This window comes from Martes martes, assembly GCF_963455335.1.
Source record: "Martes martes genome assembly, chromosome: 10".
Taxonomy (NCBI): Eukaryota; Metazoa; Chordata; class Mammalia; order Carnivora; family Mustelidae; genus Martes; species Martes martes.
The window spans coordinates 870,517-897,388 of record NC_137898.1 but is presented as its reverse complement, the minus strand read 5'-3'; the positions used below and the strand labels follow the sequence as shown (position 1 = coordinate 897,388).

The following is a 26,872-nucleotide window of genomic DNA, read 5'->3' as shown; positions in this document are numbered from 1 at the left end:
GGCTCAGCCCAGCCCGGCCCAGTCCGGCTCAGTGCAGGCCAGCCCAGCTCAGCTCACTCTGCCCAGTCCAGCCCAGCCAAGTTCGGCTCAGTCCAGTCCAGCCCGAGCAGCCCGGCACAGCGTCGTCGGGCCGCGTCGTCGGGCCCCACCCGGTGGCCTTAGCGCAGCCCCAGGGCCGGGGGGGCAGAGATGAGCCACGCCAGGCCCAGCACAGCCCGCGAGGAGTGCCAACGCCGGCCAGGCCAGGCCACCAGGAGGCAGAGCACTAGAAGCTCCTGGAAGGCACGCACCTCTGGCCATGCTGGGCCATCTCGATGGCCCTCCGCGCGGGCACCGGGGAGCCGCCGTCCGTCACGCTGAGCACCTCCATGGACTTGCGTTCAGGCCGCCGCTTGCCGTGCCGGTTCAGCATCGGGGAGTCCACACGCTTCCGGGGAGGGTCTATGTGCAGACAGGGGTCAGGGCCCAGCCTGGGCCTGGGAGGGGCAGCATGGGGCCAGACCACCCTGCCACCGTGTACCTATTTCATTTCTGGGGGGCAGGTCCTCGTCCTCGTGGCTCGGGTACCTTTCTTTCCGGTCCAGGAGAAGGAAATAAATCATCTTCTCCTGGTTCTCCCTGCAGTGGGGGGAGGCAGCGAGAGGGATTGGCAAGTCCGTTCCCGGAGGGGGTCCCGCCCCGCGGCCTCGCCGCCCCAGGCCAGGCCGCAGCCCCCGCCGACGTACTCCTCGGACAGCAGGTCCTGCAGAAGCTTGTTGCGGTCCCGGAAGCAGCCCAGCGAGTGCATGCTGTCCAGCACGTCGGGGTCGATGTCCTCCAGGCTGGGCAGTGAGCGGATCTGCACCTTGCGGGGGATGGGCTGCTCCGGCTCCGGCTCGTTCTTGCCCCCTCTGTGGACGACAGGCGCCGCGGGGTCACTCCCCACCCCTGCCGCAGCCTGGGCCTCCCCCGCCCCCACCCCGAGGTGCCGGGAGGGCGGGGGCCACCCCTTCCTGGGCCCCGAGTCTCGCTGGTCTCCCTGGGCCCAGCCCCTGCTCGCCTCCTGCGTCCTGCCCGAGCCCAGCGCAGGCCGGCCCGGGGCCCTGGAGAGCCAGGAGCGGCTGCGGCCAGGGCCAGGCCTGCGCTGGGCTGGGTCACCCCCCGCCTTCCCTAGCAGGCCCTCTAGGCCACGGTGACGGGTGACGGGCAAAGCAGGTGATGCGGGAGGAGAAGCTACTTACATATACCATATGTGTTTCTGAATGTGCTCTAGCTACAAGGAAAGAGAAACAGGGAGTTAGTACGAGGAGGGACAGAGGAGCCCACGTTAGGAGGTGCGGGGTGGAGCACGGAGCACACGAGTGTGCAGAGCGAGGACAGGAGGAGGGGAGGAAGGGGCTGGCGGATGGGGAGAGGACACGGGGGACAGTGTGGGCGGAAGAGTGTGGGGAGGGGCTGTGTTCCCGGAGGCTCCAGGCCGGCACCCCTGACTCTGCCTACCCCAGATGGAAGAGAAAATGCTGACGAAGAGAGAGAAGGAAGGTGGGCAGGGCCGGGGGGGGGCTGCAGGCAAGGCTGGGGGGCCTGGGCGGCAGAGGGAGTGAGCACGGAAGCAGAGTGGCCTCCGGGGTCTCAGGGCTCTGGGAGGGAGGTCAAGGGAGGAGGGCGGGAGAGCAGGGGAAGCGGCCAGGGCGGCCCTCCTGTGCACAGGAAGGGGCTGGGTGCGGGTGTGAGCAGGACGCTTGGGGGCCAGCCCTGCTCTCTCCCCAGCTCCCCCGGGGACGGCTTGGTTGGGGAGGGTGGGTGAGGATGGCCTCTTGGGCCCTGGGCCGCCCTTGTCCCGGAGAGAACAACCAGAGGAGCCCTGCCGCCGTGCTCCGGGGACCGGCCCTCCTGGCAGTGACTGAGCCCCAGGGAGGCAGGAGGTGGCCAGCTGGAGGCTTCTCAGAACTGGCTTCCCTGGACGCTCCCCAGCCCACCTGCCAGGAGCAGCGGTCGTGAGGAGCCCTTCACACTGACCAGGCCCAGGAGAGCCCAGGACAGGGGGCCCGGCACCAGCAGGCGCTCCCCTGCCCGGCACAGCAGCCCCGTCCACACCTATGCACACGCAGGTACACGCCCGTGCACGCGCACACCGTGCTCGCTTACCCAGGGCTCGCGCCCACGCGCACGCCCTGCACAGGCGCTGGGGGGGGGGGCGGCCCCCGGTGTGCACCAGACCCGCCCCGGGGAGGAGACGCCCGCGAGGGGACGGGGCCGCACAGGGCCCCGCGCAGGGGTGGGGGCGGCGTCGGAGGGAGCGGGGCCGCGGGCACGCACCGTGAGGCGCCGGGCGGCGTCCACCTCGATCATGCCGCGCAGCAGGCTCTGGCAGTCGGGCGGGATGAAGTGGGGCATGTGGAACACGCCGCGCTTCACCTTCTCCAGCAGTTGCCGCAGGTTGTCGTCGTCGAAGGGCAGGGCCCCCTGCGGGCAGGGGACGGCGGTCACCGCGGGAGGGGCGCTCGGGGCGGCGCGGCGGGGCGGGGGCGGGGGGCTCACCACCAGCAGGGCGAAGAGGATCACGCCGCAGCTCCACACGTCCGCCTTGCGGCCGTCGTACTTCTCCCCCTGCGGGCGGCAGCGGGGGGCGCGGTGAGACGCTGGGGCCCCGGGCGCAGGGTGCCGGGGGCGGGGGTCGGCCGGGGCCCAGGGCGTGGGGGGCTGCGAGGCTCTGGCGGCGAAGCCCCCTGGATAGACGGTGACGAGGCAGGGGACGGGGGGCGGCGGCTACTCACCCGGATCACCTCGGGGCAGGCGTAGTGGGGGGATCTGCGGGCAAAAGCAGCCGTCAGGCCCGGGGATCGGGCCGCTGTGGGCCCTGGTCATCCCAGCCCGCCCGCACTCTGCCCCACCCCGGACCAGTGGAGACGCCCGGAGGCACACTCTGCCTGCAGGAGATGCCCGGCAGGAGGCTCAAGGTAGGGCCAAGCCCCTCACAACCTAATCCCCACTGTGTGCTTCCGGGGGAGACTGAGGCACAGGAGGCTGTGGGCTCCGCCACACTCCGGGCGGTCTGCCTGCCGCCCTGCTCGAAGGAGAGAAGCAGCACAGGGCTGAGCGCACACGGAGCACGTGGGCAGCCGCTGGGATGGGACCCGCCTCCCAGGGCTGGGAAGCAGAGGGGGGCCGGGCCTGAAGGGTCACCAGGTGGGGTCCCTTCACGGCATCGCACTTGGCCGCGAAATCTGGGAGCACAGCCAGAGGCCCTGGAGCTCCAGGCCGTCCCGGCCGGGCAGCCGCGACCGCGGGCAGCGTGGACAGGGCGGGCGGGGGCCTCGGGGCCGGACACTCACCCGCAGCTGGTCTCCAGCAGACTGTCGCCAACCTGCAGCGACGCCATGCCGAAGTCGGCAATCCGGATGTTGTTCTTCTCATCCAGCAGGAGGTTTTCCGGCTTCAGATCCCTGTGGCTGGAAGGCGGCCAGGTCGAGGCTGAGCAGTCCCCTGGCTGCCGCCCCTCCCCAGAAACCCATCTGCACAGCGTGGGGCCAATGGCAGCCCAGCCTGGTGATGTCACAGGCAGCCAATGGGAAGTCACCCTCCTGGCGGCTGTGAACCCTCTGGGGTCATCACACGCTCCCTGCCCCAGAGCAGGCTTTGCTTTACTCCCTGGGGCCTCCCCACCATAAGTGCTCTGTGCCAAGGCCAACCTGGGACCCCCAATCCAGAGTGGCCTGGCCCCAAGACCCCCGAGAAGCCAAGTCCAGGAGGGGCTCCTGGAGGGTTGGGTCAACAGAACGTGTGCCGTCGGCTCCAGGGGCAGAGGAGGAGCGCGAGGGTGGGGCAGAGGTACCTGGCGGGGGGTTATCTGATGGGGGTGGGGGACCTGGTGGGGAGTGGGGGGGGCCTGGGGGTGGGGGGACCTGGTGGGGGATGAGGGTGTCCCTCGTGAGGAACGGAGGCGCACCTAGCCGGGGCTGGGGCGGGGGTCGGGGCACGCACCATATAGAGTGGCTGTGACAAAAGTCCAGCGCGGAGATGATCTGCCGGAAGAACTTCCGGGCCTCTTTGGGGGTCAGCCTCCCCTTCTTGACAAGGTAGTCGAAGAGCTCCCCGCCAGACACGTGTTCTAGCACCAGGTATCTGCGGGGCACAGGTGGGCGTCGGGTGGCTGCACGAGGTCCGACCCACCCGCCCTGGGGCCACTCAGCCACAGCGGCACTGGCCAGAGGCCGCAGGCCGGCACCCCGTCCCAGCGCCACCCCCCACCTGTCCCAGCCTCGAGCACCCTCGGCACGAGCCCCCACCCCCCACCTCCTGGCAGGCCTGCTTCGGGCACCGCCGTGGGGGGGGCCCCTCTGCTGTGGGGAATTCCAGGCTCAGGACCACCCCCCGGCCCCCGGCTAAGGGGCACTGTGGCGGCTGACCCCCACGCCGTGACCGTTCCAGGCCCTCCCAGGCTAACCCAGCTCGGGCTCCCAGAGCGGGGGCCTGATTCAGACACTTGGGCCCTCAGGGAGGCCTGGCCAGTAGTCCGGACCTCTACATGGGGTGAGCAAGGGGCTAGAACAGTCAGGGCCAGGGGTCCCCCGGGGTGGCCCTCAAAACAGACGGGAAAGGTGGGCGTGGCCCAGCTGGCCGGGGCACTACCTCTGTCTCAGCTCCCCAGAGCCTAGTGGCCTGGACGGTGCAGGAGCTGGAGGCTGGGCCACCAGAAGGGCTGTGACAGGGGCGCGGTGGGCCAGTGGCCTTGAGGCCCGACACTCCCCTCGGCCACCCCTTCGTGCCGTCCCCTCTGCTGCATCATGTCACTGGCAGGGGGGCCCAGGGCCACGGTGGGGGCAGGGCATTCCGTGTCTGGCCCGCTGACGGCGGGGGGGGGGGCTGCAGGGGTGATGGCGGCTACAGGGAGGGAGGGACGCCAAGGCGGGGGGCACGGCACGGCCCGCGAGACGTGTGGACGCGGACACCCGCAGGACCCCGCGGAGGTGCTGGGAAGGGGGCATCTCCAGAGTGGAGGAAGGGAGGGGTCAGTGGGGGTGGGAGTGCAGGGGGCCTGCGTGCAGGTGGCTAGAAAGGCGGAGGGGGCACCAGGTGGGATTCAGGCAGAAGGGGCCATCCTGGGGGTCCCACCCTGCTCCTGAGCGGGAGGGTCCGATCAAAGCACAGGCCGTGGGCTGGCCTCACTGGCAGGGGCCCCTGACTGCCCTCCGGCTGCAGGCCCCCCAGGCAGCCTTGGGCCTGGGGGGGCCTAGGGAGCGTGCAGGGACCCCCAGGACCCAGCCGGGCCACCCGATCCCCCTCGTGCTGGGCGTGGTGTCCCTGTCACCCGGTCTTTGCCTGGGCTGTGCCTCCCCTCCCCCCACTGGGCTGCTGTACTGGGCCCTCCCTTGCTTCCTGACCGGCCCCCCGCCAAGGTGGCCTCCTTGGGGCCAAAGGCTCTGCCTGTCATCCCCCCGCCCCAGGTCTGTCCTCACGAGGATCTCCACAGTAATGAGACGTGACGCGTCTCCTGCGTGTCGTGTGTGGAGGTGGCCAAGAACACCTGCCCCCAAACTCATGGGACGCCACTGGACCCGGCAAGGTGGACCCCAGTCAGGCCGACGGTGGGGGGTCGTGCAGGAGTGTGTCTCAGGGGGCAGGGTTCCTCCTGCCCACAGCATCAGGGACCCCAGGACCGGGACCTGCCACCCAGCACCTCACACTTGTACTGACCAGCCGGCTCCCGTCACCCTACCCGCAAACACTGGGGTCCCAGCTGGCACAGTGGGGACGCCACGGATGAGGCCCAGAGAGTGAGTCACTTGTCGGAGCGCCCGCGGTTTGGACCGAGGGCCCGTCCTCGATCCGTGTGCCCGAGCCTCCCTGCTCCCCCAGGGCTGCCCTCTGCGGCCAGCTTTGTGCCCCAACCCCACTGCCCAGGACAGTACAGGCGGGCTGCGGGCGGCCACCTGGGCCAGCGGGCTCCCAGGCCTCCCCGGGGCTGGGGCTTGGAGATGAGCCCTCAAGGGTCCCCTCCCCTGCTCGAGTTTCCTCACTCAGTGCCAACACGTCCGAGGGCCTGGGCGTCACAGGCTGGGCCTCCTGCAGTCACACAAGCGGTAGTGACAGGGCTGGGTGCCCCCTTGTTGTGACCCTGGGAGGGACCGCCACCCCCAGCCCAGGGGAGCTCAGAGAGGCCACACGGCTGGTGATCTGGGCGGGGGCGCTCCACTTTCCCACCCAGGTGAGCCTGGGACATGAGATTTCCGCTGGCCTCTGACATCAGCCGCGTTCAGCAGCATGGGAGCCGGACATCCCGGAGAGGGTGGGACAGCGGGTCAGGCGAGAGCCCTAGTGAGCCATCAGCCGGCCTGGGGTCTCAGCCCCGTGAAGGAGCAGACGGGGAGCTCAGTGGGAATGGGGAGAGTCCCCAGGAGCCCTGGCAGAGTCTCGGGGCTTGCGGGGTTAGCTCACTGGGGCCAAGGGCCTCCTGCTGCTTGACCTTGGCTGCCAGCCTCCGCCTCCAGGAAGCCCTACCCCCTGGGTGATTCAAGCTGATGGCTCTGCCGTGGTCTGGGCCAGGAGCGCGGAGCATGGAAGCCTCCCGAGAGCTCCCTGCTCACCGGGGTCCCCTCCCCAGGGGGCTGCCTGTGCCCTCCCCGAGGCCCCACCCCGGCTCTCCAGACCCGGCAATACCTACAAATATTTTTTGTTTTCATAAACATCGTGTAGCTTTAGAACGTGAGGGTGTTCGATGAGCTTCAGGATGGCGATCTCCCGCTCTACCTGCACGGGGAGAAGATGTCCAGCTGGGGGCAGGCTCGTTGCCCAGCTCCCCGCACCCACCACCCCATCCCCTCCTACCCGCAGCCCCGGGGCCGGGCTGTGGGGGACACCAGCACCACGCTGCCCTGCCCTCCACGGGTCTCTGGCTGGTGGGGAGACAGAGGGCTCGAGCGGACATTGCCCCCCGGATGCCTCGACGGGGTCCTGGGGGCGGCAGGAGGCTTGGAAGAGGGCCGGCCTGGCGATGGGGTCCACACCCCTGTGGACTGGCCCATCCCAGCCCAGGGGCATCCCACGAGGGGGCTGCCTCCCAGTCCTTCCACACAGGCCCTGCCAGGCCTCCAGCAGAGTGCGACCCAGTTAGACCCCCAGGCCCCGGCCATTGAGCTCTCGTCTCTCTGGCTTGGAGCACTTACGGGCATCTAAAACACTGTCCCCAGTTGAACACGTGAGGCCCAGGTGCTGTCCAAGGCAAGGTCAGGGTCGACCTGCTCCCATCCAAGCAAGCATCGTCTCCCCCTGCAACTGCCCCACGCGTGGCCCCTGGGGTTCCCCAGTGGGGCCCACACGAGTCCCTCCCTCCCTCCGACGAGGTCCTCTTCCCCGTCAGCAGCCCCGCATCAGCCTCCACCCCCCAGGCAGCCCATCACTGCCCTCCTGGCACACCGGCCCCACCCGCCCCCTTGGGAGATGTCTGGGAGAGCGCGTGAGGCACAGTCCACAAGGCAGGGGCGGGCGTGGAGACAGGGACCGCCCCCCCCAGCATGCCCCCTGCCGGCCGGGTCTGACTGCTCCTCCCCCACAGGCGAGCAGGCAGGTGGGGGAGCCTGAGGCCCTTCCCGGAACCAAAGGGGCCCAGACTCCACCAAGTGAGGGGCTCCCGGGACCGGGGAGGGAGGAGGATGGGAAGGGGGACTGGCTGCGCGGTCCCGGGCGCCCTCCCGTTCTCTTCCCCTGCTCAGAGGCAGGGGCCCCTTCCTGAGTAAAGGTGCGGAAACCGAGGCCCCGCAGGCCGTCCTAGGGGGTGGGCACAGCGCCCGACCGCACCCCGCAGCGCCCAGTGGGCGGGACCCGCCTGGCCCGGCTTCTCGACGGCCCGGGCTCACCTTCATCAGCACAGACTCGCTGAGCTTCTCCCGGTTGACGATTTTAATAGCCACCTTCTGGCACGTGACACAGTGAATCCCCAGCTTCACCAGGCCTGCGGGGTAGAGAAGGCCCTGAGACCCCAGCCAGGGCCCCAACCAGCAGGGCCCTCCCTGCTCCCCGCCCTCCCCCGCCCCCGGCCCCTCGCTCGGGCTCTGAGCCTGCCTCGACCCCCATCCACCCAGTGCACCTCCTGCTGGACTCCCCCAGCCCCCCTCTGCCAGCGCACACTCCTTGATCCCTGCCCAGGACAACTCCGTCCTGCAGTGTCCCTGCCCCACAGCACAGCCCCCGCCTCTGGGGCCAGCCTCTGACCTCCTTGAGTCCCCCTTGCTCTGGAGGTCATGACACCCAGAGCCCCCCCCACGCCAGGTCTTCAGCCACTGCCCAGCCATCCCCGGTGGGGGAGGCAGGGTGTCTTCGGGCTCAGGCCCCGGCCCCCTTAGGGCCCCCCAGGATGCTCGGCCTCTGCCACCCGACCCCCAGCCTCCTTTCAGCCTGCACGTCTCTGGACAGAGGCTCCCCGTGTCTGGCTGCCGTCTCCGGGTCAGCAGGGTGGGCCCAGGGCTGCTCCCCGGACAGCACCACCCCAGCTCACCACGCCCCATGCCCCCATCCCTGGCCGCCCCCCACGGGGCAGAACACGAATTCACTCTTTCTCGTGGCGCCACTCCCAGGACCTGAGCCCAGCACCCTGCGGTAGTTCTGATCGCCGGCCCCAAGCCTCCGCCTCTCCTCCCTCCCCTCGCCGGCCAGGAATGGCCTCTGGGGCCACGAGCAGCCCCGCCCCCACTGCAGCCCAGGCCACTGCCAGCACCCTCCAGACCTCTGGGTGGACTGCTCTGTGGCCTGCGGCCTAGGAACACCCCACGTCTCCATCCCTGAGCCTGGGCCCCAACCCCGACATTCCCCAGGGTGACTTTCTTTCCTAGGCAGGCACGTGAAGGCTGTCACGATGGCTGGACCCACCTCCCGCACTTGGGGGCCCAAGGGGAGCCAGGGGACCCCATTCACCTTGGCATCGCACCCCAACCCTGGGACGCCCTTCCTGTGGACACTGAGGGACACTGCGCTGTGTTAGCCAGACTCTATCAAAGTCGAGACCCTGACCGCATGCCCACCCCGTGGTTCTGGGGTGACCCAGCCCCCCAGTTGTTGCTGCTTTAACCGTGACCTTGACCTCTCTGTCATGCTCACCAGCTGCTGGGTTTCACCTGGGTCGGGGGGATTCTTACCAACCTGCAAGAGCCCCTCGATTTTTACGGGAAATGAATTCCTTGTCACCTGTGCAGAAAACACCTTCCCTTAACAGACCACACGTCCGTAATTTTACGTGGCCTCTGTGTCCTTCCACGGAACATGGTCACAGCTGTCCTTCCCAGCATGGCTTCTCGCCCCTGCCCCGTGCTGGGGTGGGTGGGCCTGCATGGGGGGCGTGGCCGAGAGAGGACGCCGTGCTCGCCCAGAGGGCAGGTGGGGGACGTGGGCCTTCATGGGCGATGCCCAGGGGTCGTGTGCACACTCAGGGACGGACAGACGGGCTCCTGGGCTCCGGCAGGGTGTGCCCACTGAGCGCCCCCACCCCCGCCTCCCACCCCAGGGAGGCCTGCAGGCCCCGGGGCCTCTTGCCAGCTGCCTTGCGTCTGGCCCCGAGCCCTGTGATTCCAGGAAGAGCACAGAGCGCCCGGCGGGAGGGCGCTGTTGGCATCTGTCTGTAATTCAGGGCTGGAGGCCCAGGACTCCCTGCCCCCAGCCCGGCCCCCCAGACCACAGGCACCAGCCAGAGTTAGAAGCAAAACTCGTGCCTGACAGGTCCCCGGGACAAGGCTGACGGGACAGGGGGTGCCAGGGAGACGAGCAGCAAAAGCGGCCACCCCATGGGAGACGAGCTCCTCCAAGTCCAGAAGGGCCCGGGACAGACGCCGGGCGAGGCAGCCAGACACCTCCCCACAGGAGACAGCTACAGGCCAGAGACGGCTGGGACAGGAGCCCGAGCGACCCCGCAGGCCCGAACGCCGTCGCTGCATTCCCGACCACAGGTGGGCCCGGCCCTGGGCTGGCTCTGCGAGCCGTTCCCGCGCCAAACAACGGGAGGGACGGGGCGTCTCTGGACGGGACGGACTTCGGGAACCGTGGCTCGGGCACCAGGGCCGTGGGCACACGGCCAGGAGGACGCGCCCACAGACGCACCTCACACAGCCGTGCACACGGGTCCTCGGAAGGCAGGAACCGCAGACATCTGGGGAGAAATGTCTTCCTGCTTCCAGAAAAGGGACATAAACGGGCGTCCAAGCGACAGGACGCTGTCCACAAGCAGAAAGTCGCTCCGTTGGTGTCACCGCCGAGCGCCATGCCAGGCGCCGTGGGACGCGAGGGAATGCGGTGGCCGCCGCCCAGCTGCCCGGGGATGAGATGTGCTGGACGAGCCCTGAGCCACGGGCCTGCCCTGCCCCTGCAGAGCTGCCGGCCACCGGGAGCCGCCTGCTGAGCTGCGGGAGGCCGGGTGCGGGGAGGGGTCTGCCCTGGCCAGTGTCCTGGAACCCTGGCAGCTCCGTCCCTGCCTTCATCCTCCCCCACTTGTGGCCTCTGCCAAGAAAGCCTTCGGCCCCGCAGACTTCTACACAGCCCTCGAAACCCCGTGTGGAGGTGCCCCTCCTTGAGCTTCCTGCCGGCCCAGGCAGTGACTCGGCCGGGGCTGTGCTGGCCTCCCACAGCCCTGGGGTCCTCTGGGGTGGGGTGTTTGGGTTCCTGGCAGTCCTGCCACCTCCCTGGAGGCAGGAGTGGGCCGCGTGCCCTCTGGAGCCCCCCAAGCAGGCTCAGGATGGGGGGGGCGGCGCCTGCTGGGGAAGTCCCCAGTCCGCCGCGACGGCTCAGCCTCGCCTCTGAATGTGACGTGCTCCACCCCCACAGCCCACACGTGCGCGCACGGACGCGGCCCGGCCCGGCCCCAGGTGGCGGGCGCAGGAGGGCGCCGGGCAGCCAGGAGCCCCAGCGGCCTCCCTCAGAAGACACAGGCGAAAGGCCAAGGAAGAGCCCAGGCCTTCCCCGGGCTGCCCCACCCGGCCGGTCTTCACTGCGCCCCAGACGTGGGCACAAACACGCGTGTGCTCTCATGAGTGTGTCCACCCCCCGGGACCCCAAGCCTGGCTGGGAAAGTCAAGGGAACCCAGGGACCGTCCTCCAGAGCACCCCTGCTCCTGCACTCAGATATTACTGCCCACGGGGCCCGGGGGGCCAGAGAGCCGGAGGGCAGGGCGCTGCGGGCTGGTGCTCTCCAGAGCGGGCTCAGGAGCTCTGCAGGCAGTCCCCACCCCTCCCGCCCTGCGGCTCCGACCAGCCCTCACGCCCACCGCACAGTCCGGAAGCAGGGAGGAGGCCGGGCCTGCGTGTGCTGAGCCCCGCGTGGCTCTGAGAGGTGCAGGGCAGCCCCAGAGCAGTGCGGAGCCAGATGCTGCAGGGCCAGTCCCGAGCGGAGGCCTCCTGGGGTTCGTCCTTGACCTCCCCCCTCTCCTTCTTGGCCGTGGCCCTTCAGAAAAACACCCCTGCTGGAGCGCCCTGCGTCCTGGGAGCCCCCAGAGTAGGACCCGGACTCCCTTTGGTCTGGACAGGGGTCTGGGCGCAGGTGACAGTGTCGCATCAGGGAGGGTGTCGAGGGCCCTCTGCAGAGAGGAGCCCGGAGCCTGCGAGGAGCATGGCCAGCCGCGCCTGTCCCCACCGCACTCCAGCTGGCCGTGGACCGGGGCCACGTGAATGCCACGGCCTCTGCAGGCACCTGGGAACACCACCGGCCCCAGAGAGGGGAGCGGATGCGGGACGCGGGCGGGACGCGGGCGGGCTCGCGGGTCGTGAGCTGTGGTTCGGACCCAGCGGAGTCCCCGGGGGAGGAGCCTGGTCAGGAAAAGGGCGGCCACTGTCCGCGGTGCTGACCGAGCCTGGGGCACCCTCGCAGGGCCCCGCCCGTGTGCTCACATCGGCCGCCCCCACGCTGTGTCAGCTGGTCCTTGGACTTAGGGGACCGGGGAGAGCTCCCACTGCAGGTTCTGGGAAGGGAGACTCGTGACAGCGGGAGGGAGGATGCTTCTGCTGAGCCAGGACGGAGGGGCAGGGCAGCGCAAGGCTCTGTCCACATCTCGGGAGAAAACCGTGTCCAGCCGCTGCTCCTCACGGGGTCACGCCGAGGTTCATAACACCTGGGATGGGAGATCGTCCCTCCTCCGTCACGAGCTGCCGCACCTCTGGGGCCCTGCAGCCGGCTCCCAAGTCCACAAGCATAGCCAAAGGGGACCCATTTTCTGCCTCCATGGCCAGCGTCACTGTGGGGCCCCATTTGTGGGCACGTAAGGGGGCCAGCTGCAGGGCCCGGCACAGCGGACATGCCAGTCTTGCCGGGGTGCACAGGCCCTGTCACCCCTCCTGTCTGGGCTCTCCTGGAAGGAGGGAGGGAGGTGGCACCACACCAGTTGTTGGGAAAATGAGTCAGCAGGGCTGGTGGCCCTGAGCCCACTCCACCTCCCTGGGGCTGGGCTGCCCACAGCAGGGCAGCGGGAGAAGGCAGAAGAGGGCAGGCAGGGCCAGGGGCAGGGGCAGACGGGACTGCGGGTGGGAAAGGGACTGGGAACACCCACCCCCAACATCAGCACCCGGACTCTTCTTGGGAGCCGCCCGGACCTGTGCTCTGCGTACCCCCCGCCCGGCCACTGCCCTGGACCATCTCTGGGACCTGAGCTTCCCAGGCTGTGCGCCCAAGGGCCAGCCCGGCAGCCACACTGGGGTAAGCCCCAGACATCGCAGGTGGTCCTGCCCTGGCCACTGGCCCCACATGGACCAGCGCCCCACGCCAAGGCCAGGACCCACATGCCCGGGTCTGGAGGCGGAGGCGGAACCGGAACGGCAAGGCCAAGGCACAGCGTTCCCCACAGGCCGAAGGCCTTCTCAGCCGGACAAGCCTGGCGTGGGCAGCCGGAGACCATGGGCCCCACAGCCAGCTGGCCCAGGGGGCTTCCCAGAGAAACTGAATGTCGAGCTGAGCCCAGAGGAAAGCAGGACTCGGGTGGGGGCTGCAGAGGCCCCACCCCCAGCTCCTGGGAGCTGCTCTCGGGCAGAGGCGGTGAGCACAGGCCGCATGCGCAGGACAGAGGCCGTCTGCAGGGCTCCCTGCGGCCTCTTCCTGCCACGCTGTCACCCTGCCTCTCCGGACTGCAACAGCCTCCCAGAGGACCCCTAGGGACCCCACTTCCTGGAAGCCACCCTCCCAGCCACGTGGCCCCACCCGCACGGCACCACGCTGGCCTGTGTGGCCCATGAAATGCGGCGGAAAAACCAGCCATCCTTCAGGCTGGGTGGTAACCACAGCTTGCTTTTGGGGTCCGTCCCCTGGGATCCCTGCTCTGAGGAGCCTGCTGCCTCGTCCTGTGGCCAAGAACCAGGGCCTGCAGCCCGTGCAGCCTGACCCCCCCTGGGAGCCTGGGAGGAGCCCAGGCATGGCCGCCCAGCTTGGCTTCCCACGATTCCTCACCCTAGGGAGCCAATGTTCGCGGTCTCGGGCCACCAAGTTTTGGGGAGACGTTGTTTGGTCATAGGAAATGAAAACGCTGCCCTCCCACCCCCCGGATCCAGGTGGATGCCCGGGCCCGGCATTTGCTAGGAGCTGAACAAACTCACGGGGCGGCCTCCCGGAGGCAGGGACAGCGGGGCAGTCCGGGCGGGTGCGCCCAGACACGCGCCTCGGTCTCAGTGTCCTCACCTCAGCTGTGCAAGTGGGGAAAACAGCCGGTCCCCCCCAGGCCCTCCTGGACACCCTGGAGCTCTCTCCCTCAGACACTGGGACTGGGGAGGGGGCGGGGCGCACATGGGGGCAGGTCTGTTCTGCCTCTTTCTCTACACCCCTGCCTGCTGTGGGCAGCCCCAGAGACCTGCTGGTGGCCTCCCACGGCGAGAGGCCCCCCGCTAGCCTGCCTCAACCCCCAGTCTGCTGGGGGAACCCAGTTCCCGACCCTGGGTTTGAGAACAAATGCCCCTGGGCCCCAGGCAGGTGGTGGTGCGTGGGTGGGTGGGGGCGGTCAGGTGCATGGATGCTGGGGTGGGGGGGGAGCAGATGGTACCTGGCCATCCCGCTCCTGCTGGGACACAGTGCCACCTGGTCCCTGGGGGTGTCTGTCCCCTTCTCCCTTCAGCACCGGGGAAGTTCCAGCCACTGGGCATCCACCGAGAAAAGGGAACTCCTCACACTCTGTCCCGTTTCCCACACTGGCCCTATCTCTCACCCTGACCCAGAGCCCCCTCCACGGTGTGCCTGGGCAGGCAGGGAATCCCGAGGCTGGGCAGAAGGCCGCCGACAGGGGCAAGGTGAGGGTGCCCCTCACGCCCTCCTGGTTCTCCCCCATGCCCTCTTCACCCATCAGCCTCATTCAGGGCCGGCGGCACCCGCGGAGGCTGTGGGGGGCCCTGGGGGTGCCAAGTGAGACTTTCCAGAACATCACAGGGGACTTCCCATGTGACCACCGAGGGCTCCCAGCACCAGCCGAACCACTCCTGAGCCCGCGGGCAGGAAACTGCGGTGCAAACCGGGGACAACGTGGGGAACCCCTGGGGTCCCAAACCACACATGGATTGTGCAGGGAGGGTTGGTGGCCTCAAGGAGACACATCCATGTCCTAATGTCTGGACCCCATGAATGTGACCTTAATTCGGCTGGGGGGGAAGCCTTTGCAGAAGTAAATTTGTAGATCTCAATTCGAGCATTCTCAGGGTTTCGGGCAGCCCCTAAATCCAGTGACAGGGCTCTTACGAGAAGCACAGAGAAGTGCCACGTGGACATGAAGGCAAACGTGGGTCGGGGCTCCCCAGGGTGGCCAGCACACCCGGGAGCCTGGAACGTGGCCCCTACAACCAAGAGAATGAGACGTCGTCGTTCTGGGGACAAGGTATGAGGCAGCTCCTTAGAGCGGCCCCAGGAGCCCAACACAGGACCTGGTGCACTCACGGGAGTGTTCACCTTGAGTTTTCTTTCCTCTCAAACGAGATGCAACTCAGAAGGGCTTTCTGCACCTGCGCCACAACCCCAGCTAAGCACACGTCTCCAGATCCCTCACGGTGACGGGAGCTCCTCCCCCCGCACACACACACTCGGCAAACTGCCCTGCTGCATGCCCCCCCCACCAGTCTCTCAACCCAGCAGGACTCCGGGGATTTAAGGACAGGATTTGCGGCGGGGCGGGGGGGGGGGGGGGATTCTGCTTCCTCCATAAGCAGCTCTCGCCACTGCTCCGCCTGCACCAGGCACAGCCCTGCGGGGAGGCACCCTATGAGCTGCATTCAGTCACCTGGGGCCGTGCTAAGGTCCTGGGGTAGGGCGTGCTCTGGGGGAATGGTCAGGCCTGGATGTGGCCGCCAGCTCCAGCCAGACCACTGCCCAGAAAGGAGGCTTCCAAGGACCCTCCTCTTGAGCCTTGATCCTCACAATGGTCCACTTCCGTCCTCAGAAGAGGAAACAGGCTGGGCCTGCCTGACCCCAGGGCCCATTCTCCTGCCACTGCCCAAGGGGTCAGGGCGAAGCCTACCCACGCCTAGGCCTGGGGACAGCGCCTCCCCAGCTGGTGCAGCCACAAGCCCCACCCCCAGCATCGCCTCACAACAGCCTTAGTTAGTGGGCAGGTGCTGGGCAAAGACACAGGATGAACCACGGAGACACTAATGGGAATGAGCCCAGGTTCCCAGGGCCCCTCCCCCCGCCACCGCCCCGTCCTTTCAGCACCATGGACGGGGGTCAGCGCGGCCCTGCGCTTGGCGTCCAGGCAGCTGACTGCTCAGGGCTCTGTGGCGGAGGAGGGGCGGGACACGGGACACCAGAGCCAGGGTGCCCTGGGGGGTCAGAGCTCCCTGGGCAGCTCCTCCAGCCACACCCCTGCTCTTTTCTGAGCCTGGCGCCAAGGCCTGCCTGCACCACATTCTGGGGGTCGCAGCCCTGTGGTGACCTCTAAACCCAGGATACCAGGGAACACACAGCTCTCGGGACAACCCGGGGCAGCGCCAGCAGCGATCTCAGGAGATCCCGCCCCAGGTCTCGGGCACCGGGCACAGGGTGCGGGTAAGCCCTCGGCGGCTACAACGCCTCCTTCCAAGGAGTGGGGGGAGCAAGCCCCATCCCTCTGAGAAGAGCACCCGGCTCGCGCCAACCTGCAGCCGGGGAGCGTCGAGGAGGCCAGGACCTGGGGGGGCGCGGGGTAGGCTCACGAAATCCCCCAGGAGTGGGGTGGGATGGGGATGGAGCCTGGCGGCGGGGTGGCCGCCTGCTCTTCAGTCTCCAGAGGCTCTGAGCGCCGCGCTCCGGGAGAGCGCAAGGTCCCTCTGGCCTCCAGTGGGATGACGTCAGTGCGCAGGCCCCACCCGCAGTGCCCCGGCCTGGAAGCCCCAGCCAGGTCCGGGCTGACCCCTCTTCATAGCAGGCAGGGGGAGGGGTCACCCGAGCTCCCAGGGAAGCCGTGCTGGGCGAGAGTTCACACAGGCGCGCGGGAAAGATGCCGGCGGGGCCGTGCTGAGCCGCAGCCCCTCCGCCCCAGCTGCCTCCCACCACAGGACGGGCGGCCCCTCACCAGCCGCTCCACGGCCATTCCCACAGACCTGCCCCTCCTCCCGGAGTGAGGGGCTTGCGGGCAGGCTGGGGAAGGCCGGGGATGGAAGAGCCAGCCTTAGACCCCTCACCTGTGTTCACTCCCTTGGACAAAGGGCCACACGCCCACCCCTGCCCCCGCACCCGGAAAGGACATCCAGACGCCAGACCTGAGCCCAGGAAGAGGGTTGGGGGCCACCCACCCCAAGCCCTCAGCACACACCCCCCCCCCGCCCCTCTCCAGGGGCTGGTCCAGGGCCGCCCACGCTCACATCTGGCTTCCAGGGCCGCTCCTGGGCAGGCAGAGGGCGGCAGGTGCGCCTGCGGGGGCGGGTTGGGTTCCCAGGTTCCAGGAGAACCTCTGCCCGCCCAGTTGCCTCAGGTCCCAGCCCGGGGCGCCTGGCCCCAGCGGACTCGCTTCAAACGCACCTCCTTGGCAGACGTTGGGCCGCGAGCCCGCCCTCCCCAGCCCTGCACCGCCAGGGGCTCCACGGACAGGCAGACCGGGAGGGCGGCCCCTTTGAAGTTGTCCAGACATCAAAGCGCACTCGTCGCCCCCCGCCCCGCAGCAGCGTCGTCGGGGCCTGCGTTCTTCCCGGGCGCCCCCCCCACCTCCTTTCCCGCCTGCGGGCCCCCTGCCCCAGCTCTAGGGAGTAGGGGGTGCGGGGCTGGCGTCTTGGTTCTCTCAGCCTCCTCCGGGGGCTCAGAGCTCCCCAACTCCCCCTCGTCTATTTGGGGCGGCGGGGATGCCCAGATCGCATGCCCCACCCCCAACCTGCGTCCGCCCGCATCCATCCGCCCGCATCGGCCCGCGCGCCCCGCTTCTGGGCCGGCCGCGGCTCCCCGCGACACCCCCGCACCCCGCCATCACGCGGCCGGGCCCGGTCCGCACCCACGCACGCTCTTCCAGGTTGGAAAGGAGGCCCCGATGGGGGACCCGGAGGGGGCAGGGAGGGAGCGCGGGCCCCAGCCGGCTCCTCTCAATATAGACTCCGCGGTGTCCTTCGCCCACAGGCGCGGGGGGCGGCGCGCGCGTCTCTTGGGAGACAACTGTTCGCGCTCTGAAAAGGAACCTCTCAAATTAAATTAATTAAGGCCTGGAATATTTCACACCCGCCGAAGCCGCTGGGCTGCCTCTGCCGAGCTCCCCGCCCTCCCACCCACAGCACCCAAACACGACGCGGGGGCCTGCCACCTCCTCGGCTCCCTGGACCGGAGCCCCTGCGCCTGCTCCCTTGACCCGGGGGAGGAGAGGCGGCCCCGAGAGGCCAGCCCTCCGCCCACGCCCGCGCTGGCTTCCCGCCTCCCCCGTCCCGGTTCCAGTCCCTCCGCCACAGCGGGGCTCTGCTGCCCAAAAGCCCTGGCGGGTGGAGCAGGAGGGACCGGCCGGGCGCGGGCAAGGGCCACGGAGCCAGGGCACCGGCTTTGAAACCTGGCTCCCGCGCCCCCCGTGGGGTGGGTGCTTCGGTGGCCCCTTCAGCCTTGAGGGTGTCCTAACACCCTCTCCCGTCTGTGCTAAATAAAGATGGCGTGAGAACCCCCCCAGGTGGCTGCGGTCCTAAGCGTCCTGTCCATGATCCCTGCCCCTCCCAGAGGCGGTCTGGGCCTGGCCCCGGGACCGCCCAGCTATGCACGCAGCCAGGGGTTCTCTGTGCCGCAGACCAGTCAGTCGAGCCAGGCACGCTCTCGCGGAAGCCCAAAGTCAGCCTTCAGAGGCTTGGCACAGTTCCAAGACAACTGGGAGTGCCCCTCCTCCAAAAAAAGCTCCCTCTTGGTCCTTCGCCCACCTGGGGGGTGTGGCCAGGGACCACCCACTGGGACCCCAGGGTTAAGAACTTGTTTGCCAGGACCCAGCTGGAGGGTTGAGGGTGGGATCACAGCCCTCCTGGGACCACAGACCCTCTAGCCCCACGTGACCTTCCAAGTTCAGAGCCGAGAAGGGCAGAGATGCTGGGCTTCTGCTGGACAGCACAGGCATGTCAAGCACCCAGACCCAGGCTCAGTGACAAAGGCAGTCCCCACCCCACCCAGAGGCAGACATGTGTTCAGGAAGCACCAGAGGCACTTCCTCAGCAAGCCCCAATAAGGTGCCGTTCCAAAGGGGTTTCCACTGGGGACACACGACAAATGAGAAGGAAACCGGAGGGAGGAAGATCGGCCCCGAGAGGACTTTGCCGGCCCAGGCGCTGGAGGAGGAGGCAGAGCCGCGTGGAGTTCTGGGGAAAAAAGGGAGCGGGGCAGATGCTGGGGGTGGGGGAACGTTGGGAAGAGGTCCCGGCTGTGGGCAGGTAGCTGGCGAGGCTGCCAGAGCCCTGCGGTCCGAGAGACCTACGTCCGTTGTGTTTGTCTGCTGTCAGTGCCACCTTCTGGGTCAAGAAATGGTGGTGGAAAGGAGATCTCAAAACACCCCAAAAACAGAAGGCAGGGGGCAGGTGATGGGGGACAGGACAAGATGGGGCCTACCAGTCGCCAGGGGACCCAAGAGAAGCGCCAGGTGTCAGGGTTAGCCAGGGACCGCAGGGCAGGCCTGAGGGTAGGGCTGCAGAGACAGATGTGCCACTTCCTGAGGGTGCAGATGTGGGGACAACCCAGGTTGGCACCCCCTTCTCCGTGCCCAGAACGGGACACAGACTGGGACAAACTGGGACAAACAAAATCCTGTACTTTAGGGGCCACGAGGCTGCCCTGAGCAAGTCCTCCTCCTCCCGGCAGTCTCACCGCCAGCCCCCGCCCCGTGGCGCACCCCCATCAGACTGACCACACTCTGAGCAGCGAGCAGGAGTCCGCTCCCAGAGAGACCCGGGCAAGAAAATATCCCTACTTCTCACACAAGGAGCCTCACCACCCACCCAGGCCCCCTCACGCAGGTAAATAGCCAACTAGATGTTCCCAGAGGGAGTCCAAGACAGAGAAACAGAACTGACGGGGCAGAAACAGGCAGTTAGAAAGGCTTTTACGGGTCACAGCATTGACTCCGATTTAGTCAGCTGCTACCTCTATAAAACAAGAAATCTGCAAGAAGGATTAGAAAACAAGAAGGAGCTCTAGGAAAACAATGACAGTAATTGCTGGAAAAAGCAGCAGCTGAAGGAAGGACCACACCGCGGAAAAATGCCACCGAGTCCGAGCACAGAGACAAGACGGAAAGGTGGACGAGGAGGTGCTGATAACCCAGGACGCTGGCAGCTGACCAAAGGAAGAAGCTGAGAGTGGGCAGCAAGTGTCCCTAAGACCCCAGGCCCAGTGGGCACAGACCATCCCAGGGAAAGGCCCCGCAGTCCTGCCCAGCCACGGAACGCAAGCAGAGCCACACGTGGGCCCAGCCTTGACGGGGAGATCCCAGGAGCCTGTTCCACTGCCTCCGTCACTCACTGACCTGGCGAGCATTCACGGGGCTTCTGCGAGTGACAGGCATGCAAAACAACAGGAAATGGAAGGAAGCAACGTCCACACTGTGGGGTTCACACCCTCCATATACTTAGCTAGAGCTGACCAGAAACTCCCTGGAGTGACCACCAGTCCTAACCCAGCCAGAGTCCTGCCCAGATCAAAATGACCAGCCCTGCCCTAGATGCCCGAGACGGAAAGTTGAGCCCGTTCTGGAAAAGCCCAAAACCCTCCCTACTGCAGTTGAACTGGCTTCTTAAAGAGACAGTGTCCAGCATACAATAAAAAGGACGCCATCCACAAAGCAGCAGAAAAGTGTGACCTATTCTCAAGAGAAAAAACAGCCATTAGAAGCAGGCTACAGCTAACCCAAATATTAGAGTTTTCAGAAAGGGTTTCAAGATAATATCACACACACATACACACACATTTTTTTTTCTCCTCTCTCCCCTCCTCTTCCCCCATAAATGTATTTTTTAATCACAGTAAAGGACAGACCAAAAGAATTCACCAGATGGGCTTGTGAGCAGACCAGACACAAAAGAAAGGATCCATGAACTCTAAGACAGGGTAACAGAAAGCGCCCAGACTGAAACACAGAAAGCCAAAGAAGGAAAACCCAAGCGTAACAGCACATCAGAGGCCTGTGGGACAACTCCAGAAAGTCTCATTGTAACAGGAGTCCCAGGGAAAGACGAGAGAAAGAGAACAGAGCAGAAGACACATTTTAAGAGATAACAGCCATGATTTTACCCTAAAGGTGTTACACAGATCAGCCCACAGATCCAGGAGGCTCACCGAAGTGAAGGCGGAACAGAACCATGGAGAGCCATGCCAAGGCACACCCCTGCCACCGTGACACGATGGAAAGAGAGAGAGAAAAATCGGAAAACTAGCCAGAGAAAAGGATGCACAGCACACCCGGGGGAGTGCCAGCCGTGCTCGTCCTCTCACGGCCAGGAGGCAGTGGCTTGGTCACTACCTCAGTGCTGAAAGAAAACCCGGAACTCCAGATCCAGCAAAAATCGCCCTCAAAAATAAGGCAATATAAAGACATTTGTAAGGATCTCCCCATGGGGTCTCTGGCCCAAGATTCTGAGAACCACATCCATAGAGTAACCCCTTGTGAGATTCTAAGCAGAAAGACGTATAGCAAAAATATTAATGAAAAAAAGAGAGTAAAGTAACTTTAAAAAATACATGTTTGACATAAAATAAGACAGGTACCAAGACAAACAGAAAGAGGACAGACCCAAATCAAACCACGTTGGTAGTTACAGAAAACGTAAATGATCAAACACTACAGTAATAACAGACTGTTGCGGTGGGGGAGGAAGGAAGCCCAAGAGCGGACCACGTGTTGTTTACAAGAGACACACCTTAAATCACAGGACACACAGGCTGTAAGCAAAAGGGTGATGAAGACGGGCCTTGCCAACCCTCAGCACACGGGAAAGGATGGGATCACCCAGGACAGCTATGGGTGGAGAACAGCTGAGCTGACCCCGGGTGCTCCTGGCTGAGGAGGGGCCCGCTGGGCAGACTGGGGGGAAGTGGGGTGGGAAAGGACAAATGCGGAATTTCATCAGTGACGTGAAGAGAGGAGTAGAGAATGTTCAACTATAGCACGTGCTCGTTGAGTAAGGGCTGAGGAGGGACCACTGGTCTGGTACTGCGCAGGTCACTTCAGTAGGGCGGCAGGGTCAAGAGATAAAAAGCTGTGGGTTCCAAAAGGGTAACGCTTTTCAGGAGCTTTAATGTCAAGGGGGGCGATGAAAAAGGGAGGTGAGCCAGACGGCGTCTTGCCTCCGTCCACCTGAGGTCAGGAGTTAATGGAGCCAAAGTCGCTCAAAGCGCTAGGGGCGAAGGACCGCCGGGGGGGGCCCGAGTGCACAGAGGGGGTCCTCTCAGCTGGGCGACAGAACCCTGCTCTCCCACGTACCTTCTCCTAGGAAGTCACCTGACAAAGTGAGGCGGCAGATTAGAAGCAAGTAATGGATCCCGCCCGGAGGGGGTTCCTGGGAAGCTCCCTAAAGGTGGCTTTTTGAGAGAGAGGGAGAGAGAGAGAATCTTCAGCAGACTCCGCACCCAGAGCCAAGCCTGATGCAGGCCCAGTTTCACCAGGCTGAGCTCACGACCTGAGCCGGAACCAAGAGTTGGACAGAACTAACTGAGCCGCCCACGCGGCCCTGAAGGCGGCTGTTTCAGAGAAACACGGCGGTTTGAAGGAGGTCGGGGGACTCTCAGGAGGCCACCAGGAAAACAGAACTGGGTAAAATGAATGGTCTGTGTGTCCTTCCCTGTCCCATCCCCCATCCCCTGTTTTCTTTCTTTCTCTCTCCTTCTACACACGCGCACACACACGCACACACCCCTAAATGAGTTTATGGTAAATAGTGCGATTAAAAAAAAAAAAAGCAACTGGGAACTCCAGAAAAATCAAAGGACTCCAAGAAAGTTGTGATGCACAAGGAATGCGTCACGAATGTAAACATTCATGGGCTATCAGGAAAGAGAATCCACTCAAAGGACTTTGAAAACTCTGATTTTCCCAAATCCGTAACAGCCAGGTCTCAGAGCGGAACCGTCAGGCAGGCGCACAGACGCGGCCTCCTTCTAGTGGCTCCCACCATCCAGCCCGACATGGCAGATAATCCCGGCCCGCGACCCAGCCCAGCACTGAACGACATTCCCACGTTGACAATTACGGAGACCCTCCTTGTGACGTCAGTTCTGAGAGTCAAGCTACGGGTTAGGGTTAGGGGTTAGGGTTAGTGGGAAATCCCCAAGTCAGGGCTCAGCCCCAGCCCCACAAGCCCAGGCGCTCCAGGTCCACTCCCCTCCTGCCCTGGGGGGGATTCGGGGGACCCCGAGGGCAGTGTGCGGCTGAACCCACAGCCCCGCACGGGCCCCTGGGCCCCAGCCCAGCCTGGCCAGGGCCCACGTCTCCTCACTCGGTGGGCTCACCCCAACTTCAGATGCTCGGACTGCCCCTCCCCCGCCTCCCAGGAATACTTTTCTTAGACTGGAAATAGTCAAATTGAGTCCAACCAAGAAAAGCGAGCATTTTACCAAACTGGCTCTGAGATCTGCTTGCCCAGCGCCAGGAGCAGCAGACACCCCTCTGCTGCCAAACGGCTTCTCCAGGGGAGCGAGCACAGCAGGTACAACCCCACCTCCGAAAATGACCCCTCAGGAAAGGGACAGGAAGCTGCTCGCGGCGCTGACCCAAGGTCGTCTTCCTGCTTCCCGCCCGCTCCGAGAGGCCTGTGTGCTCCCCCCACCCCAGGCCCTCAGCCAGAGGGGACGGAGGCTGCATCCGCCGGGCCAGGACCCCAGCCTTGGGAGCAGACGGAGACCCCACGGGGTCATGGGGCAGGGGAACAGGGGGGCTCCCCCAGAGCCGCAGCCGAAGGCCCCCCCAGCGGCCTTCCTGGGACCCTCCCTGCCCCAGGGAATAGGTCAGCTTGTCTGCTCTGAGGCCATGTCCCCAGAGGGACCCTCATCACCCCAAAGGGGAGGGCAGCTGCAGGGGCCGGGCATGGGGGGGCAAGCCCACCACACGCGCCAGCTCTGCCCCTCCAACCGCCCACTGCACTCCCGCTGGTTAGTGCCGGGCAGGGAGCGCGGGAGGGGCCGAAGCACACTCCCACCCACATGCACACGCATGCACTCAGCGGTCCAAGTGTGACGTGCTTCCCATCACCAAACGCCTCCTTCCTAAGGAAGGATCGAGAAGCCAGCCCGCGGCCTGGGCCCTCTGGACCCTCTGGCACCAGGGGACTCCCCAGGCCCCAGACCTCCCACAGCAGTCAGTCTCCCACAGCCCCCTGCTCAGGGCCCCTGATGGAGAAATCCAGTCCTGGGAAAGCACCCTTGGAGCGCCCCCAAGGGTCAGCACTGGGCCCTGGGGCCAGGGCCTGCAGGGGAGCTAGGAGGTGGGGCAGAGGCGGGGTCCCCTGGGCTGATGAGAGGGTGGCCAGGCTGAGTCACAGACCCAGGGGCATGGGTCCATCCTTGGAGGTCCCAAGGGAGCCTTCGGAGGCGTCAGGCTGAAGGCTGCGGTGGGGGTAGGGGGGACATTGCCGGGCACAGCTGATGGGCCATGTGCCCCCAGGGGGGCTCATGGGGTGCTGGGGTCCACACAGCAGCTCCAGGACAGGCCCTGGGATGCCACCGGCCCCCTCTGACCCTGGCTTCTCTCCCAGCCCTGAGGTCTGCAACGTGCCCCCGGTCCTTCCCAACAAGGCCCACAGGGCAGAAGGCACAGAAGCTCCTCCCACCAGCCCAAGAGCTGTGGGGGCGGGGGGGGGGGACCCCTGGGTGAGGGCAGGGGAGGGGCCAAGGGATAAGCCCCCAGGGAAGAGAGCGCTCCAGCCCGCAGGCCCCACCCCAGCTTGTTCCGGGGAGGAGATAGCGGGGTGGGGGGCGAGCAGGACAGGGCCTCAGACACCAAACCGCGTGGGAGAGCCCGCCCCTGAAGTGGCCCGGCCAGGGGACCCCAGCCTCGGCGGGCGGCCAGCGGGCGGCCTCCTCAGCCAAGGGGCGGGTGGTGGCAGACCCAAGGACTCGGCTCAGGTGCACACGTCCCCGCCTGGGAACCTGACAGCTGGGCCCCGCGTGGCGCCGGTGGAGACACGGAGCCCTTCCCATGGGTGGCCCTGTCCCACCTGGACTCACGCACGCGCGCGCGGACTCACCCCCGTGTGGGGAATAAGGCGGTCTGGGCTGAGCCCGCGGGCGGAAGCTGCCTCTGGGGTCAGGGCCAGCCTGGCTTTGAGGAGCTGGGGGTGCGGGCTCCAGGGGGCCCAGGTGGTTTCCCCGGGGGGCCTGGGCCCCGCCTCTCAGCAGCAGAGCAGCACAGGCAGGGGACAGGTGCGTCCCCAGAGCTGGCTGGGGTCCTGGGGTCAGAAGCCAGTCCAGGGCCGGGGGCAGAGCCCTGCCCACGGGGCAGTTGCAGGCCCCCCTCCCCGCCCCGACTCTGCCCACTGACTCAGGCTCTTGGGATGTCCAGGTGGGGGCTCTGGCCCAGGACCAAGGACGAAAGAGGGAGAGGCAGTGAGAGAGCCCCCCGGTGAGCAGGGGTGAGGCTGGAGCTCCAGGGAAAGGATGCTCCTAGTGGGGTTACCTTTGCCCCCAGGGCCGTCGGGCCACCCTGGAGGCCAGGTTGGGGAGCCTGCTCAGCCTGGTGGCTGGCGCTCCCTCCGCAGCCCTGAAGGACCCCCGGCTGGTCTCCAAACCCGGAGCGGCCTCATACAAAGCCCTCCCCCTCCTCTCTCCTGCCAAACTGCCATCTGTTGCCGTGGCAACCAGAGCAGACCAGGCAGACGGCACTAAGCGCCCCCCCCCCGCCCCCCGCTCTCCCGGCTCCTCGGACTGGGCAGCACCCAGCGGACACCCGGCCCCCCCTCCCCCAGCAAGCGGGCCTGGCCTCAGCCCGCTAACACCCGCTCCACCACCCACTCTGCCCCCCCCCAGCCCCCGCCCCGGAACAGCCTGCCCCAGGCAGGGCCCGTCTTGCACTGGGGAATGGCTGGTGGCCTGTCTGGTCCCTGCCACACCTGCCCCCCAGTGCTCAAGCCCAGAGGCTCCCATGGGAGGCCAGCCCCCCACCGTGACCCCCCCCGAGGATGCGGGGACTCTGCTGGGGAGGCTCAGGAGGATCCCGGCTGGCGCGTGGGTGCGCCCCGCGGGTGGGCCAGCGGCAGCCGAACCTGGGCGGGCCAAGGACACGGCCCAGAGTCACGGCGGCCCCCAAGCCTTGCTGTCCAGGGCAGCTACAGGGGCCCGAGGGCGCGGGGCGGGTGCAGGGTCGAGGAGGCCTGCGGGCGCCCCGGTGCGCTCTCACACCACGCGGAGGCGGACACCGCGAGGCCGCCTTTCTCGGCAAGGCCCGGCTCGGGTTCCACGACCCGCCCGAAGGCCCGCGAGCCGCAGACTCAGGTGGGCGCCGGGAGCGCCGGGTGGAGGCTGCGCTCAGGCTCCTCTCCAGGGTCCCTTGAAGCCGGGTTACCGCCCGAAGCCCGCCTCTCCGGCCGGCTGCCCTCCACAGCGGCTCGCAGCGGCTCCAGGGCCGGTAACCACGCAGCCTCTCTCTAGGCGCACACCAAGACCCGTCCACACGGTCAGATGGCCACGGGGACCTCCCAGGGCCCGCACGCCCTGGTGAGAGCCCTCGGCCTCTGCGGCAGCCGGGGGCCAACCCCGCCTGGTGTGTGCAGGGGAGCACCGCGGGCACGGGCGTCCCGGCTCCCCCGGCCACGGAGGAAAGGCCCGCTGGGCTGGGGAAGCGGCCCCCCGACCGGCTCCTTCGGAAGCCGCCGACGCCACGTTGTTCAAGAGAGCCGAGGGTGAGAGGAGCGGCTCGTCACACACCCACCCAGACAGCGGCTGCGGGCCGGCCTGCGGAGCGCCGGAGGCCATCCTGGAGGGCGGCTCCCGGCCTGGCCACAGCCCTCCACGCTCCGGCACAGGGCCCGGGAGTGGCGGAGGCAGGCGGGCTCCAGGCTGTTTCGGGGCCTGCGGGAGCAGGAGGACGCCCGCCCTCCCAGGCCGTTCTGGCCCTTTCTGCCCAGCGACCCCCCACACCGGCCACCTCCCTGGTGGTGGACAGGGCAGACATTGAGAGCGCCCCGCCCCCCGCGTGATACTGCATCCACCCTCCGAGGGCTGCTGCCCAGGGGCCTGTCCCCCAGGTCTGCCTGGACTCCGTCCCACCGCAAGCGGGGACGTGCTCGGGGCCACAGAAGGAGCTGGGTCGAGGTGGGCCAGGGGGCCTGTCCCTTCTCCCAGGTCGGCGGAGTACGGCTGTGGAGGAAACCAGAGTGGGGGGGGCCGGGGCTGTCACAGATCCCCGGACTGGCGGGAGGGGCAGGAGCCCCCTCCGGAGGACTGCGAGCGAGGAGGGCATTCCCTCTCCTCCAGAGTCGCAAGCTTGGCGCTGGGTGGTTGCCATGGCGACCACAGAGGCATCAAGAGTCACAGGGCTGTGCGATGCAATGG

The 26,872-nt window shown here is 66.8% G+C and overlaps 1 protein-coding gene across 4 annotated transcripts in view; it reads right to left on the bottom strand.

Annotated features, from left to right (window-relative positions):
* Positions 1-26,872, bottom strand: part of BRSK2 (BR serine/threonine kinase 2) — a gene marked incomplete at both ends in the record, with an annotated part of 57,268 nt that overhangs the window by 14,077 nt on the left and 16,319 nt on the right. For all 4 annotated transcript variants that reach the window (XM_080817618.1, XM_080817619.1, XM_080817620.1 and 1 more), the window contains 11 exons: positions 291-441; positions 521-618; positions 726-890; positions 1,221-1,252; positions 2,299-2,445; positions 2,521-2,589; positions 2,757-2,790; positions 3,315-3,431; positions 3,964-4,104; positions 6,644-6,729; positions 7,836-7,930. In XM_080817618.1, coding sequence (XP_080673744.1) covers positions 291-441; positions 521-618; positions 726-890; positions 1,221-1,252; positions 2,299-2,445; positions 2,521-2,589; positions 2,757-2,790; positions 3,315-3,431; positions 3,964-4,104; positions 6,644-6,729; positions 7,836-7,930 — 1,135 coding nt within the window. The remainder of the gene's footprint in view (positions 1-290; positions 442-520; positions 619-725; positions 891-1,220; positions 1,253-2,298; positions 2,446-2,520; positions 2,590-2,756; positions 2,791-3,314; positions 3,432-3,963; positions 4,105-6,643; positions 6,730-7,835; positions 7,931-26,872) is intronic.